Below are 17,978 nucleotides of genomic sequence, written 5' to 3'. Positions count from 1 at the left end.
TTAGTGTGGGCAGTGACGGAGAAATTCAAAGATTATCTGGCCGCCACCCCATTCATTGCATTCACCGACAATAACCCTCTGGCGCATCTAAATACAGCTAAATTGGGGGCCTTGGAGCAGAGATGGGCCTCTCGCCTCGCCAACTATGATTTCTCTGTAAAATACCGTGCTGGACGTACTAATGACAATGCTGATGCTTTATCCAGGCTTCCCACAGAGACAGCTCCTGATGATGGGCGGGATGCTTGGGAAGATGTAGAAATGCCGGCCTTCTATAACAAGTTTGCTCAACAGGATCAGGCTCGAGCTACCAATGACAGAGCCGCAGCCCCTTCACCCTCCAGTAGGCCTGAGCCCAAAGAGGAAAGGTGGGTGAAATTACAGTCTGAAAGTAGAGTGCTGGGTGAGTTGTTGGATTTTATTACTAGTGGCAGAGCCCCTGAGAGGATTAGGCGTAAGAGTGCAGATCCAGAGCTCATCAAACTGTGGAGACAGCGCCATAAGCTCTTCATACAAAAGGGCCTATTGCTACGGAGAAGCCTAGACCCAGTATCCAACGAAAGAGTGCACCAGATTCTCATACCCCGACGAGATGAAGGTATGGTGTTGGAGATGTACCACAATCAATCCGGTCATTTTGGGGTCCAAAAGACTGAGGCTAATATCCGCCAGCAGTTTTATTGGGTGGGCATGAGAGAAGACATTGAGAGGTGGTGTCAGGAGTGTGTAGCCTGTGCCTTAAAACGAAGTGAGCACCACGACCAGAGGGCACCACTGAGACCCATTGTAAGTACCCGTCCTCTTGAACTTGTCGCCATCGACCATGTGAAGTTGGAGCCTAGTCGCTCAGGGTATGCTTATGCCATGACTATTATTGACCACTTCACTAAGTTTGTTGTAGCGGTGCCTGTGAGCGACCAGACGGCCAAGACTACAGCCGAACTGTTCTGGAAACACTTCCTCCTGCCCTACGGATGTCCAGAAAAGATCCTCACCGATCAAGGACCTGCTTTTGAGTCCCATCTGTTCCATGAACTGTGCCGCTTACACAACTGCAAGAAGATCCGGACAACAGCCTACCATCCTCAAGGTAACGGATTGTGTGAAAAGATGAATCAGACCTTGATAGAGATGCTGAGGGCCGTGCCTCCTGAAACCAGAGGAGATTGGCCCAGTCTGTTGCCACAGCTCATGTACACGTACAACCATACCATCCATTGTTCCACTGGGTATACCCCTTTTTATTTGATGTTTGGGCGCCAAGGGACATTGCCTGCTGATCACTCCTTGGACATACACGTACCTGATTGCATCAACCCCTTACCTAATACCGACTGGGTTGCTGAGCACCAAAGGCGATTGAATACGGCCAAAGCCATTGTTCAGGAACGTATGGATTATGCTAGAGACCGACAGCAGAGAGACTATGATCAAGCAGCCCATGCAGAACCCTTGACAATAGGGGCTGTGGTGTGATTGAAAAATAACCGCCGTACAAGTAAACTGGACAGTAAATGGGAGCAGAGTCCCTATGTTGTCACTGCAATCCCAAATGCTGGGACCCACACTTATGAGATTACCCGAGAAGGCAGGGGATCCCAAATTGTGCACAGAAACCGGTTAAAGCTCTGCCTGACGCAAGAACCCAGTGCTGAGAGTTCTAGATCTGAATCCCCTGTGTCAGAGCCATCAATACAGCCCGAGGATCCTATGCAGGCTGTCAGTAATTTAAGGTATGACACTGATCCCATGCATTGGCTCCTGACACCATGGTTGAATTTGTTGGTGCCCGCTCCGGCGCCTACTGCATCTTCACCTCCAGAAGAGCCGGTTCAAGATGCCCCGGATCCAGTCCCCCTTCTAGGGGATCTAGTTGTTCCTGTTGTTCCTGACCAGGGTCTCACTGATGGAGACCCTCCTGTTGCTCCTCTCTCTTCTACCTCGATGCTAAGGGGAGAGGAGACCCCTGTGTTGAGAAGGTCCACCCGGATGAACAGGGGACGCCCGCCAGTCCGTTTAGGGGACTTTGACTATGCTGGTGGTGTCTCCTCCCGAGCAGTTACTACTGGAAATAGTTTGCTTGACGTTTGTGCGCAAGAATGGACTCCTCCACGTGAGTCCTTGCCTGTTATACATCCGCAGGAAATCCCTGTGTAGTTCCGTTATTATACTGCAACCAAGAAAAAAATGGACTAACCTGGTTCACCTTAGGTCCGCTGTGCCAGGTCAGCGGCCGTGTCTAAGAAGCAAGAAAACACCCCTTTCCCTTGCGTCATTTGTTCATTGAGTTACAAATGTTATATCTTCTGTGTGAAATAATTATTCATCATATTTATAATGTAATGCTTAAATTATGTACCATTTTATGCCGGTTCAGGAAGGCGTGTGTGTGAGTACGAGGCCTTACTCACGTTAAAGTCTGGGGGTGTTCGTCATACGGGTAGGTTACCCGACACTGCTATATTATAATGTGTATCTCCCTTTAAGAAAGTTAGGCCTGCTGCAGGCAATTCTTATTCCAGCCAGCAGAGGGAGCCCCCAGTTTAGTATAAATAGGCCAGGGCCTAGCCTAGGGAGGGAGTTGGAAGTTTCTAGTTCAGAGTTAGTTCTGAGAGATTCAGGACTCAGTAACTAGTGCAGAAATTGCACCACTGGTGTGGAGGATCCTTCCCACCCAGTTTTCCAGGTCAAGTATACCTGAGGTACTCTAAAGATAGAGCCTGCCATCAGGAGAGAAGAAAACCTCTACAAAACCTTTGCTCAAGGGTTATCACCGTGATTTGGGTGTCTGGACCTTGAGAGTATTGCCTACAGCCAGGAACTAAAGCAGGAGAGGAAATAAGTATACCCCTGCAGAGAGAATAGTTGCCTGAAGGGTATTGCTGCATTTAGAGTAAGAGGAAATCCCTGATCCTAGGAGGCCTGTCTTGAAGTTAGTCTTTTGCGACTGTGAGTAAAAGCCTAACCACCACTGTGATTGTATGGTAACGTGTGGAATAACTCTGGAACTGTATTCACTGACTGTTCATCCATCTTCAAATTCGTTCAGTAAAGTTAACCTGTTATTTAAATATCAGGATCGCTCAATTATTCCATCTATCACTACACGGTGTGCCACCGTTCAATTGGCACTGGCGTCACGACATTTATCAACTGCCTGTTCCAGTGTTGACCCGATTGAAGACGACAGTGAATCCCAGGTTAGTGGGTTGCCCTGCACTACAAAGCCCCGCATACCTAAAGTTACACTACTGACCCCCTGGGATACTGCATATGCTGCTGGCTCTACTCTGCTTTTCAGCAAGGATGAGCTTTGTGAGGACAGTCAGCAGTTACAGGCCAGCACAGACTTGGAGGAGAAGTCTGCTGCTGACTCCTCTAGGAGTGCAACTACCAATGATGACAATCGGGTGGGAGCACTCTTTCTACTTTCTACTTTCTACTTTCTTGCAAGAGGTCAGGGAACATCACCCTGAAGTGGTGTGGGAAAACCATGCCACTCATTTAGTGTTACAGCTTGATGCACCAACCGCTGCATCTCCCACTGGCATGTACCCCCTTCTCCAGCAGTCAGGGCTCAACAACATCACCAGAAGGAAGCTGTAATTCCTTCCCATCAACTTCAATGTTGTCTATTGCTTTTGATGCTCATCCTCCTCATCGCTTGTTTAGACAGCAATCGATCACCAAAATGATTGCAAAAAGATAAGAGTATGCGTGCACTCATCCAATGGTGCAGAAGCTGAACGTGCACCTGGCCAAGTTGCTGGCACTACAGTCCCTCCCTTTCCATGTAGTTGACTCTGCACATTTCAGAGAACTGATGGCTTATGCCAAGCCAAGGTGGAGAGTCCCAAGTCATCATTACCTCTCTAGAAAAGCTGTATCAGCCCTGTACACGTACATTAAGCAGAAGGTTTGCCAGTCCATGGGCCTGTCGGCGTCTGATAGAGTTCACGCCAGTGCTAACATATGGTGTTGCAACTATGGTAAAGGACAATGTATGTCGTTCACAGCCCACTTGGTAAATGAGGTTCCGGCCCACCAGAAGGCCAGGTGATGGCAATGCTGTCTGTGTTGTAATGCTGGTACTCCTGTTCCAGTGTCCTCCGCTGCTTCCTCATCCTCCACCTTGCCCTCACCTTCCCCTCTAAGCACAGTTCACAGAGGTCCTCTAGCATATGGTCTGTGCAAAGCTAGGAGTTGTCACATGGTTCTGCACCTGCCTTGGCGAATGGAGCCACATCGAGAGAAACTGGTAAGTGTCATCAATAAAGAAATCAAACACTGGCTGCCTCCTCAGCAACTGGAGATAGGAATCCACCGGGAAGAACATTTTGTCTGTACTGCATTAGGAGGGGGGGCACATATCTTCAATCTCATTGTCACCTGGTTCCTCAAGTCTTCCACTGAACTGCAAGAGCTGTTAAAAATGTCCAGGAACTGTGCATGCACTTCAGCCACTCTTACTGTGCAAAACACGCCCCCCTTGAGCTACAAAGGCAAAATGCTCTTCCCCAACATCACCTGATATGCAACATTCTACCCATTGGATCTCCACGCTCCATATGGTAGACCGCCGTTATAAACAGAGGAAGAGGGTCAGCGATATCTTAATGCTGCAGACAGACAGGTCTACTCCCTGGTGTAACTTCTGCGTTGTTCAGTGGCATCTCGTGTGTGACAAGTGTCGTATGCTCAGGCCCTTTGAGGAGGCCACCCTATTTGTCAGTGGGCAGAACTACAGGATGATTGATGTCAATCCATTCCTTTACGTCCTGGAGGGGAAGCTGACCAATATAATTGGAGAGGGGACAGAAGACATGAAATCTACATTTCATGGCCACCTGAGCCGTGAGGAGGATGAACTGGCATAGGAGGATAAGAACATAAATGGTCAAGAATTTTATACACAACTACACAGTCAGTATTTGGGCAGTGTTTGATAAGTATTTGTAAGCCAAAAGCAGGAGTGGGTCCAAAACACATGCAAATAATTCCATTCCATTTTATTTCTCTTTTGGACCCACTCCTGCTTTTGGCTTACAAATGCTGATTAAATACTGATGCCAAATTCTGACTAAATACTGACCGTCTGAAAGAGGCTTTATGGATTCTCAAAATACTGGATTCGTTTTTTTTCTTTTAGTTTTCTTTTCTTCTGATGAATCAGCCCCCCCAGTCTGTCACAAGGCCACTATTGTCCCTGTTTCTGCCACTGCTGTTCGACACCATCCCCACTCTGTTTTGGGGCCACTACTATTACTCTTACTGCCACTGCTGCTGCTGCCACCCGCTCCACTGTGTTATGGGGCCACTATTTTCACTGCCACTGCTGCCACCCTCCCCACTGTGTTATGGGGCCACTATTTTCACTGCCACTGCTGCCACCATTCCCACTGTGTTATGGGGCCACTATTTTCACTGCCACTGCTGCCACCCTTCCCACTGTGTTATGGGGCCACTACTTGAATCTTCTGGCACTGTGCAGTTAAATCCACAGCAATAAATTAGACCTGACGCTAACATTGACCTGTAATACTGACACACAGTAAATCTACAGCTAACAGAAGGGCGCTGCCTCCATTTCTTTATTTTGTTCCACTAAAGAACCATTGGACTGCAGCGGTGCACACAGGTTTTTTGCTTTACTGAAGGGTGCTGTATGCTTTTCTTTTTGTTTAACAAAACAGATTAGCTATGAATGTAGGTGGACTACAACGTGATGCGTATGGCGATAAAGTCCATCTGCCTGTAATACTGATGGCACAGTATCTACAGAACGGATTAACTTTTAATGTGGGTGCACTATAACGTACTGCACATGTCGATACACTCTCCCTACAATCTCCCTGCAGTTTAACTTCCAAGCTTTCACACTGTGATTGGGGTTTACTAAAAGTTGGATGAATATTGTGGCGAAACCAACCTCGCCACTGGGTTTTGGAGGGGCCTGGCCACTAGCCTCTTGCCCCAAGATTATGGGCCTTCTCATCAGCCAGGCCTCATTTGTTCACAAAGGACTTGGACTAACTTGAACTCTCACCCCTACGAATTAGACCAGGGTTCAAGTTAGTCCATTACGTTTGGTAATTGTATTTTGTGGATTGCGTCTCAGACAATGCTCATTGTATTAATTAATTGCGTCTCAGACAATGCTCATTGTATTTTGTTTATTGCGTTACCGACAGAGGGAAGGGGATTTTGTGTACAATTGCTGGGGAGGTTTGAATACTGTAAATGCATGTGATTGGCTGTTTTTACAAAACCCTGTGGGTGGTAACCTTGTTGGAAGATGTGTATAAATCAATGCTTGTGTTAAAATAAAGAGAGTTCCTGTTTTTATACCTTCATGAAGTTTTGGCTCATGTTTGGGGAATGAGATAACTACACTCTTGGGTATTGCTATATCACAATACTCCCCTGAGTATAAGCTCTTGTAAGAGCTTGTTCATGGTTCCTGCTCTCTGCATTTAGGAGAGGTTCACCCACTGGAGCCTTGTCGTAGGTCCAGGGTGGGTAGGAGATGGCGAGACCTCCACCAAGCTTCGGCGGTTCGTGGGGTCTGCATTGCTGACGGTGTCAAGTGGAGTGCTTGGAGTCCTCTGGAAGCACTAGGAACATCTATCGACGGAGGTACCCGGTCGGGGTGCTAGGCGTTCCGTTACATTGGTAGCAAGCAGTGGGATGGCGTCCTAGTGTGAGGAGAAGCAGCTCAGAGACACCGTTCGTATCCGTACAGCGCCCCTGGCTACAGCAATATAGATGCCGTTGGTTCCTGCACAGCATTCCATGAGGAAGGTCACCCGGATTACAGGGATGCCGAGCGGAAAGGCGAAAGGCGTATGGCACCAGGCCCTGGAGGACGTGCAGCGTCGGAGGGGTGAGAGTCTTGCCAGTGAGGAGCAGAGATTGCGAATGCGATTGGCGCTGCGACTACCTCTACTGGGAGAGCAACCATTGATGGAGTTGGTGTCAGAGCTTGAGACACTGGTATGGCAGGAAACCTGGCTGGATGACGCTTACCAAGCACTATGGTGGGACACAGTACGACAGTCTCCATGGATGGAGGAGTACGCCAAGCCCGAAGGTGAGGAATATAATTGCCCTGGTTTATTGTGGGAGTCTTTTGAAGACATTGACTTTGGGAGCACAGAAGAGTCTAGATTTTGGGACATTACTGACTACAGGTGGGACTTGCACAATTGGCCTGCAACTAGTGGGGTGAGGGCAGATCTGACCTTTCTGGTCCAAAGGGAGTAGGGGCTGGAGCAAGATTATCAACAGTTGTTTCGCTCCATTCAAGCCTAGCGCAAGGTACAAGACAGTTGGATACCAGGCCCAGACCTGCAGCCCTACCCCTGGCAAGTCACAGCTGAGGTATCCCCTACTTCCTCACCAACTGTGGAGGTAGGGGACTTCATAGACTGGTACTGGGAGGAACCCCAGTCGGCAGGTGAAGATGGGACCGTAGTCACTCCACCGTCCCAACAGGGTGGCTGGGGAGGCGGCCCAGATCCCCAACTGCCACTGGGAGTCCAGGGGGAGGAGATGGTCGGTCCCTCACCCCTGCAACAACCAGCATCACGGGTAGTGGAGACAGTCGGTCTCACTCCCCAGCGGCAGTGTACTTTGAAGGGAGAGGAGACAACTGGTCTCTCTCCCCAACCACAGGGGGACAGCACCCCTAACTCCGATGGTGCAGATGGGACCGCAGTCTCTGCACCAGGCCTACCGGGATGCTGGACGGCCGGTACGGATCCCCCACCAACCCTGCAGGAATGCCAGGAGGAGGAGGTAAACGATCCCTCCTCTCCACAGCTGATCCGCAACAAGGTCCTGGGGGCAGGATTCCCTGACCCCATCCCAGCGGAAGAGCTGGCATCTGGGCAGAGCGCAGTCGGCCTCTGCCCTCCCCTATCCTCTTCTCCATAGCCGGACTTCCCACAGGCTACCCCAGCGGAAGAGCTCGCATCTGGGCAGAGCGCAGTCGGCCTCTGCCCTCCCCTATCCTATTCTCCAGAGCCAGACTTCCCACAGGCTACCCCAGCAGAAGAGCTGGCATCTGGGCAGATCGCAGTCTGCCTCTGCCCTCCCCTATCCTCTTCTCCAGAGCCGGACTTCCCACAGGCTACCCCAGCGGAAGAGCTGGCATCTGGGCAGAGCGCAGTCGGCCTCTGCCCTCCCCTATCCTCTTGTCCAGAGGCTGACTCCCCACTGGCTACCCCAGCAGAAGAGCTGGCATCTGTCCACCAGAGCGCAGTCGGCCTCTGCCCACCAAGTACCTACAGCTCCAAGGTAGAGAACCACAAGGAAGCAAGGAGTCGCAGATGCCCACTCAACAGCTGGGGACATACAGAACAGAGCCAGGCCCCAAAATTCAACAGGTCCAGTATTGGGTTGTGGTTGGACTGCCAGACTAACTCAGGTACTGACCGTGAGGTCAGGTATCTGGTTAGTCTTCCCTGGGAGGGGGAAATGTGAGGCGAAACCAACCTCGCCACTGGGTTTTGGAGGGGCCTGGCTACTAGCCTCTTGCCCCAAGATTATGGGCCTTCTCATCAGCCAGGCCTCATTTGTTCACAAAGGACTTGGACTAACTTGAACTCTCACCCCCACGAATTAGACCAGGGTTCAAGTTAGTCCATTACGTTTGGTAATTGTATTTTGTGGATTGCATCTCAGACAATGCTCATTGTGTTAGTTAATTGCGTCTCAGACAATGCTCATTGTATTTTGTTTATTGCGTTACAGACAGAGGGAAGGGGATTTTGTGTACAATTGCTGGGAAGGTGGAATACTGTAAATACATGTGATTGGCTGTTTTTACAAAACCCTGGGGGTGGTAACCTTGTTGGAAGATGTGTATAAATCAATGCTTGTGTGTTAAAATAAACAGAGTTCCTGTTTTTATACCTTCATGAAGTTTTGGCTCATGTTTGGGGAATGCGATAACTACACTCTTGGGGATTGCTATATCACAATACTCCCCTGAGGCCTGGGTTTACCTGATTGATCGCGATTTGTGACAAATTAATTAGTGATGAATGGCATAGGCAATATTCATTTTCTTGATATTTCGCGAATATTTTGCTTAATATTCGCAATAAATTCACGAATTCTAGAATTTGTGTTCTCCAGTCATTATTTTTGCTATTGTGCAAATCAGCACTAATTATGCGCATATTTTTTTGCGCAATAGATGCAACTTCACATTTTATTAGGTCTTAGTAGATATTACTGATTGGTGCACTAAGTATTGTTGTGACATCACCGCACTATGTCTGTAGCATGTAGGTATGGACAGCAGAGAAACAGTAAGGCCCCTTGCAGACGAGCGTGTCCGGATTAGGTCCTGATGCGTTGCGGATGCTTTCAGTGAAAACTGACAGATTTCACATCAAGTACATTCAATTTTGATTGTGATCGCGTTCAGTTGTTCAGTTTTTATCGCGCGAGTGAAATGCGCATTGATGCGTTTTTCACACTCGTGATAAAAAACTGAATGTTTAGAAACGACATCTCTTAGCAACCATCCGTGAAAATCGCATCGCATCCACACTTGCTTGCGGATGCGATGCATTTTTCATGCAGCCCCATTCACTTCTATGGGGCCAGCGTTGCGTGAAAAACGCAGAATATAAAACATGCTGCGATTTTCACGCAATGCATAAGTGATGCGTGAAAACCAACGCTCATGTATACAGACCCATTTAAAATTAATGGTTCCGGATTCCGTGCGGGCACAATGTGTTCGCATCACGCATTGCACCCGCGCGGAATACTCGCTCGTGTCAAAGGGGCCTAATCCCTATCACACTACCTAATACCCTGCACTGAACCTATCAGCCACACTATATCACTATCTAACCTACACTGACTATCTACCACTAACTATCTGTATTATACAGTACAGACCAAAAGTTTGGACACACCTTCTCATTCAAAGAGTTTTCTTTATTTTCATGACTATGAAGGCATCAAAACTATCAATTAACACATGTGGAATTATATACATAACAAACAAGTGTGAAACAACTGAAAATATGTCATATTCTAGGTTCTTCAAAGTAGCCACCTTTTGCTTTGATAACTGCTTTGCACACTCTTGGCATTCTCTTGATGAGCTTCAAGAGGTAGTCCCCTGAAATGGTCTTCCAACAGTCTTGAAGGAGTTCCCAGAGATGCTTAGCACTTGTTGGCCCTTTTGCCTTCACTCTGCGGTCCAGCTCACCCCAAACCATCTCGATTGGGTTCAGGTCCGGTGACTGTGGAGGCCAGGTAATCTGGCGCAGCACCCCATCACTCTCCTTCATGGTCAAATAGCCCTTACTTTCAATGTTTTCCCAATTTTTCGGCTGACTGACTGACCTTCATTTCTTAAAGTAATGATGGCCACTCGTTTTTCTTTACTTAGCTGCTTTTTTCTTGCCATAATACAAATTCTAACAGTCTATTCAGTAGGACTATCAGCTGTGTATCCACCTGACTTCTCCTCAACGCAACTGATGGTCCCAACCCCATTTATAAGGCAAGAAATCCCACTTATTAAACCTGACAGGGCACACCTGTGAAGTGAAAACCATTTCAGGGGACTACCTCTTGAAGCTCATCAAGAGAATGCCAAGAGTGTGCAAAGCAGTAATCAAAGCAAAAGGTGGCTACTTTGAAGAACCTAGAATATGACATATTTTCAGTTGTTTCACACTTGTTTGTTATGTATATAATTCCACATGTGTGGATGCCATAGTTTTGATGCCTTCAGTGTGAATTTACAATTTTCATAGTCATGAAAATAAAGAAAACTCTTTGAATGAGAAGGTGTGTCCAAACTTTTGGTCTGTACTGTATATTTATGAGCTAACTATCTAATGTAATTATATAAGGAATAGGATCCAGATGAAAGCACAGAGCACAGCAATGTCACTGCTCTCTCTCTCAGAACTGCAAAAAACCTGCAGAAAATGGCTGCTGGGGAGTTTCTTATATAGTAAAGGGGTAGGCAACTTTCCTATTGGTTGCTAGGGATGTTGCTAAGCTCTGACAAAAATATAGCAGCCTTCTCATTGGCCCACAAGCAAGAAGGGAGGTTACTGATGAAAAAATCTAGAATATTCGCGATTACGAACATATAGCACTATATTCTACATTCTCAAAGTGCCGATATTCGCGATAAAAATTCGCTATAATTAATTTAAAAAGAATCAAATTTCTGGCTGAATCGAATTTTTCTAAACTTCGCTCATCTCTAGTTTTAACTAAAGAAGGAGATTTTAATTTGCATTCCAGTGGAGCTGGATTGCTTTCTGTTTGGTTTGTTTTCTGGCATCTGATCTGAGTTATGTATTCTTTTAGTGAGTCTGTATTTATTCTAAGGTCCCTATTTAATAAGGCGGTTTCCAGCAGTAAGACTGGAGCAGCTTCGGAATGGCAGCACGGAAATCGATGAAAGTATGGTGTCTTTTTTTACTTTAAACCTACTGTAAGACACATATAAAAATGTTGTACCAACTGGACGACCACTTTAAGTGGTCTGGTGTCACTCTGTAGTTATTTTTGAGGTCTGATCTAGGATCTGTATTTTTTCTGACCTCGGTCTTAAATTAGGATGGCTCGTTTAATATCTGCATTTTTTGGGGTCTTGTCTGAGTTTAAATTTATTTAGGGTCTTTGAGGCATGTATTTATTCTGGGGTCTGTAGTTAGCCTGTAGTCTGGTCTATATTTTGGGGTAATTCCAAGGTTTTTCTGGGGCCTATATGTACTCTGCAGTCTGTCTTCTGTATTTCAAGGTGCAATGCAGAGTTATTCTGGGGTCGGTTATTATTTTGTAGACTGTTTCTTCTTGGGTCTGGTCTGGAGTCTGTATTCTTTACAAGGTGTGATGAAGGATATAAGCACTGTGTGATTGGGATATAGAAGGTTAGCAATGTTTGGGGGAATGGGCTATGTAAATATGTATCATTGGACAAAAGTGAGTGAATTTCAATCTACAGAAGTGATTCCAAAGTAACAGAAGTCATTTCTGCATACAGTACTTACCGTGCTCTGTCTCATTTTTCAGTAAAAATACGGAGGTAAAAATCAGCTTCTTGAGACTCAGAAAATGTTGCTGCCACAATGACATAATCCCCTGGAGGAAGCATAACCTGACCTGATACGTCACGGTAAAAAACAAATTCGGATACAAAAATCGGATTGTTTTTATTGAAGAACTCCTTCCCCAGAGGACTTTTGTCTGAAGGTGTAACCTGTTGTATAGAGAACAAAATGATGACTATACAGTAATAGTGTAACATTAGCATCAGTTACCATTATCTCTGTATCCAGTGTAAGTATCACAGAGCGGAAGAAAAATGTAATAAAGCCTACATGGATGGTAAAATGAATCCATTATCCAATATCTTTCTATTTATTGGCTATTTATATAGTGATATTTAGTAGTAGCTGTGGTTGCAGTAGTAGTAGTGATAGTAGTAGTAGTGGTAGTAGAGTAATAGTAGTGGTGATAGCAGTAATAGCAGCAGTAGTAGTAAAATTTGTGATAGTAGGGTGGAAGTAGTAGTACTAGTAGTAGTCGTAATAGTAGTAGTGCTAGTGGTAGTAGTGTTAGTGGTAGTAGTAGCAGCAGTGGTACTGGTAATACTAGGAGTAGTGGTAGTAGAGTAGTAGTAGCACTGCTGCTGGTAGTAGTAGACATAGTAGTAGTGGTGGTAGTAGTATAAGTAGTAGTAATAAGAGTAGGGCAGTAGTAGTAGTGGTAGTGAAAGTAGGAGTGGTAGTAGTAGTAGTAGTGGTAGTAGTAGCAGTATTAGTAGTGGTAGAAGTAGCAGCAGTGGGAGTACTAGTAGTAGTAGTAGTAGAGTGGTAGTAGTACTGCTGATAGTAGTGGAAGTAGTAGATGCAGTAGTGGTAGTAGTAGTAGTAGTAGTAGTAGTAGTAGTAGAAGTAGCAGTAATAAGAGTGGGGCAGTACTAGTAGTGGTAGTAGTAGAAGTGGTAGTGGGGTAGTAGTAGTAGAAGTAGTAGTGATAGTGGGATTGTAGAAATAGTAGTGGGATAGTAGTAGTAGTAGTAGTAGTAGTAGTAGTATTTAGTAGTAAGAAAAGGTGGTGGTAGCAGTGGTAGAAGTAGTAGAAGTAGTAGTGGTAGTGAGGTAGTAGTAGTACAAGTATTAGTAGTGATAGTAGGGTAGTAGTAGTGGTTATAATAGTAGTAGTAGTAGTAGTAGTAGTAGTAGTAGTAGTAGTAGTAGTGGTAGTGAGGTAGTAGTAGTACAAGTATTAGTAGTGATAGTAGGGTAGTAGTAGTGGTTATAATAGTAGTAGTAGTAGTAGTAGTAGTGGTAGTGAGGTAGTAGTAGTACAAGTATTAGTAGTGATAGTAGGGTAGTAGTAGTGGTTATAATAGTAGTAGTAGTAGCATTAGGCATAACACAGTGTGCAGTGGCCGGAGAGTTCCTTTCAGAAGTGGAACATATTAAAAAAAAATAATAACAATAATAATAACAAAAATCCCCAACAACCTTATATACATAGAAGCCAATGTTGAGGATTTTCACATCGGCAGCTTTCTGCTTCCTTCGATCCTTCTGTGTCAGAGACACAACGAGAGTGCGTTTCTTGTTGGCATCACCATCTTGAGCCTTCAATTGTATTCGGTACTGGGGGTTGATGCTAAATCTGGCTGAGTGTGAAATAAAATAACAGTGAAGGATAATAATATATGAATAGTAGTGGTGGATGCAGTACTTCATATTCCAGGCACTGATACTTTCTCCTGTTAGATCCTATCTATATATGTATAAAAGGGTTGACCACTTTTGGCATTCCCATTTTATTAGATAGCGCTATCTCCGAAAAGCTGATCATATTTGTAAGGCAAACATAATCTAAGTATAATTAAGACATTTTAAAATAATATTTAAAAAATGAAAACAATTTCAAAACACAGTCCTCTCCTCTATCTGGGAAAAGCCAGGTCGGCAATGTTATCGCCGATCACAGACATTAGTCCCAGGTGTCTGCTGTGTGAAGCAGCAAAAACCCGGCAGCTTTGGTTCCCATTTCACTCCGGAGCGGGCACCATCTTTAAAGACACGACATCCATTGTACATGCACGAAGCATGTTGTCAAGGGGTTAATGTTTTTACTATGTAATTGTAGTGAAAGACTATGCATTTGGTTTTGTCGTATTCGTACTGACCCCCAGAATAAAGTGACCCTGTTATTTTTACTGCATAGTAAATGTCATAAAAACAAAACCTCAAAAAAAGGAAGAATTGTGTGTTTTTAAATTTTGCAATTTAACCCAACCTATAATTTTTTACATGTTTCTCGGTACATTATTAGTAATAAGCAGCATAGGCAATATTTGTTTTTGTGATATTTCGTGAATTTTTTTCCTAATATTCGCCATAAATTTGCAAATTCTAGAATTCGTGATCTCCAGTCATTATTTTCTCCCACTAACTATCTGTATTATATATATGAGCTAACTAACTATCTAATGTAATTGAATCAGCAAAGCACAGAGCACAGTAATGTCACGGCTCTCTCTCTCAGAACTATGGCTGCTGGCGAGTTTCTTATATAGTAAGGGGTAGGCAACTTTCCTATTGGTTGCTAGGGATATTGCTATGCTCAGAGAAAGATATCCTTCTCCTTGGCCCACAAGCAAGAAGCAGGGAGGTTACTGATGAAAAAAAAAAATCTAGAATATTCGCGATTATGAATATATAGAATATATATTCTATATATTTGCGAATTGTCGAAGTGCCGATATTCGCGATAAAAATTTGCGATTAGAATATTCGCAATCAACACTATACATTATATGGTACAATAAATGGCCACGTTGACAGAAAAATATTAAAGTTATGACTCTTGGAAAAAGGGGATGAAAAAAATGACAAAAAAAACCCTAAAACTGCCTGCAGTGGGTTGGGAGTAATCCTCCTGGTTGTATAGTACACAAAGGATGGACTCACTTCATAAGATGAGTTGTGGGATTGTAGACATCTGTATGACGTATGGCGGTGGCAGGCATGATTTCGGAGAACACACATTCTTACCCAAACTTTTCCTCCCTCCATCGCTGATTCCCTTCTTCCAGCTTCCATTGAATTCTGTCAGGGACCACTTAAAGTCGTCACCACAGCACGCCTCGCTCAGGTGGATGTTACAGATCTCCAATATTTTAAACTCTTTCAGATAGTCATCGAAGGGCATCCTGCAAACAACCAAATCTATGTGTTTCACAGATTTCCAACTTTCCACTTTCCAAATTTAAAGAGGACCCGTCACCTCTCCTGGCACGCCCGTTTTAGTAACATTTATGCCACAAGCCCCGGAGGAGAGGATGATGGGAATGGAAGTGATACTGGTTGCAATAATTATTCACAGGTGCGATCCTCACACTGATGCTCCCTAGGGCCAGGGCAGTGATAGAAGGACGCACCCTTTCTTCCCTTGGGGCATAACCTAATGTTGGAGCTCCTGCATATTGGTAGTTGGGGTGCCCTTGGTGTTGTGGGTTTGGTGTGGGTGCTAGGCAGGAGATATAGGTGCTGTGGCCCATGTATAGTGCCGGAGTCAGTAACCAGGCCATTTGTAGAAAAGAACAAGTCTCCACCAGATCTAAAGAGTCATCTCCCAAGGAAAGAAAATCATCTTGCTTGCATTTTTTTTTTACCACCAGGATGACCACCTAAGTGTAAACGATAGATCAACTGGCAATCTAATACTGCCTCCGATTACACGCTCGTTCATCAGGCAATTCAGATCTTTCAGCATGCCGGCGGCAGATCGTGCTGTGTAATAATGATCTGCCGCCGGCACACCGCTGTCCTACACATGGACGAGCGATGGCATAGTGATGGCATAGTTATTTAACCCCTGGAAGGGGTAAGGAAGAAATTTGCTAATACAGGAAACATGATATATAGAGTTTGGTTAGGAGTCTCTGAATATCTGGAGCAACAACCGTTTATTTGATTAGAGTCTGAGAGAAGTTGGCGCTGTATCCATCTGAGAAAGATTTGGGGTAACATGCCTCTCTCAGTTCTATAATCAAGAAGGAGTTAAAGGTTATGTGTCTTCAATATCAGATCAGCAGGGGTCCGACACCCAGCACCTCCACCAATGCACTGTTTGAAGAGAAGGCGGCACTCTATGTCAACGCCGATTCCTCTTCATTGCACTGCACTTCGCCTCGGAAGTGGAGTGTAATACAAGTACCCGCTCCATTCACCACGCTACTGGAGACGAAACGTAGTGTAATGACGAGGAAGCAGTGCTCGCATGGAGCGCAGCCTCCTCGTCTCACTGCTGACTCGCGGTGGTCCCGGGTGTCAGACCCCCACCAATCAGATATCGATGACCTATCTTGAGAATAGTTCTTCAATATTAACACAACACAACCCCTTTAAGGCTGCAGGTTTTGGAGATTGGATGGAATCGAATATTGGTTAAATTTTCACCCTTGATAGATATATGGTTTGGTTTTAGGATTATTTCAAATATACAGTATGTATTTTTTCTCTCTCGCTCTTACTAAGGAGTGGGATCAGTTTGTGGATTTATGTAGGTAAATATTACTGCATTTCTATACTGATTATTGATTCTGTGTTATTTTGATATTATGAAATAAAGAAAAAATTTAAGACGTTTTTTAACTTTTGCACTCATATAAACAGTAGTCACAGGCAGTTGGTAATGAATACACCTGGCAAGACCCTTTATAAAGGGGCAGCGAGCAGGTAGTGTTTATGGGGCAGACTGTTTGATACAAGCTCTTTTGAAAATGTCCCATGGAAGAAAAACACATAAGCGGCAGTCACCAGAGATAGGTTTCTTTATTCCAAAATTTTCACATTACATCGCGGACCGCCCCATGCCTTTATCCATGTAATGTGAGAATTTTGGAATAAAGAAAACCACCATCTCTGGTGAGTGCCGCTTATGTGTTTTTCTTCTGTGGGACATTTGCAAAAGGCTTGGATGCAGAGCACCACCTACAGTTGTGATCAAAATTATTCAACCCCCAATGCTGTAAAGGGTTTTAGGGAATTTAGTGTACATTTGTAATTGTGTTCAGAATGAAATCTTACAAGTACTTTTTAAAGAACCAAATGCAACTAAAATGACATCAATTGTTTTTGTAATACAGTATTAAATGTTTTTTTTTTGTGATTTCTTCATTGACACAATTATTCAACCCCTTAAAGACTACCACTCTTAAGAACAGAGGTTCATTCAAGTGATCAGGTATTGAAAACACCTGTGGATGTCAAGGAGCAGCAATCAAGCATAATAAGCACCAATTAGGCAGATTTAAAAGGACTGTGATACTCAGCTCCTTCTAGACATTTACTAGTGTGTTTACAAACATGGTGAAGTCAAGAGAATGGTCCAGGAAGACTAGAGAAGAGGTGATTTCTCTTCACAGGAAGGGCAATGGCTATAAGAAGATTGCAAAGATGTTAAACATACCAAGAGACACCATAGGAAGCATCATTCGCAAATTCAAGGCAAAGGGCACTGTTGAAACGCTACCTGGTCGTGGCAGAAAGAAGATGCTGACTTCGACTGCTGTGCGCTACCTGAAGCGCAATGTGGAGAAAAGTTCCCGTGTAACTGCTGAGGAACTGAAAAAAGATTTGTCAGATGTGGGTACTGAAGTTTCAGCTCAGACAATAAGGCGCACACTGCGTAATGAAGGCCAGAACTCCCAGGCGCACCCCCTTGCTGTCTCCAAAGAATAAGAAGAGTCGACTGCAGTATGCCAAAAGTCATGTGGACAAACCACAAAAGTTTCGGGATAGTGTTCTGTGGACTGATGAAACAAAATGAGAACTGTTTGGGCCCATGGATCAACGCTATGTTTGGAGGAGGAAGAACAAGGCCTATGAAGAAAAGAACACCTTGCCTACTGTGATGCATGGCGGGGGGTCAATCATGCTTTGGGGCTGTTTTGCTTC

At 44.8% G+C, this 17,978-nt stretch overlaps 1 protein-coding gene across 1 annotated transcript in view; it reads right to left on the bottom strand.

Annotated features, from left to right (window-relative positions):
* LOC120999597 (calpain-8-like) overlaps positions 1 to 17,978 on the bottom strand; it is a 68,264-nt gene that overhangs the window by 6,710 nt on the left and 43,576 nt on the right. Inside the window, exons 9-11 of the mRNA XM_040430553.1 lie at positions 15,072 to 15,229; positions 13,524 to 13,684; positions 12,042 to 12,250 (exon numbers count right to left, since the gene is read on the bottom strand). Of these exons, the coding sequence (XP_040286487.1) occupies positions 12,053 to 12,250; positions 13,524 to 13,684; positions 15,072 to 15,229 (517 nt within the window). The 3' untranslated portion in view covers positions 12,042 to 12,052. The remainder of the gene's footprint in view (positions 1 to 12,041; positions 12,251 to 13,523; positions 13,685 to 15,071; positions 15,230 to 17,978) is intronic.

The sequence above is a fragment of the Bufo bufo genome, chromosome 4 (assembly GCF_905171765.1).
Source record: "Bufo bufo chromosome 4, aBufBuf1.1, whole genome shotgun sequence".
Taxonomy (NCBI): Eukaryota; Metazoa; Chordata; class Amphibia; order Anura; family Bufonidae; genus Bufo; species Bufo bufo.
This window is presented reverse-complemented; position numbering and strand designations above follow the sequence as displayed.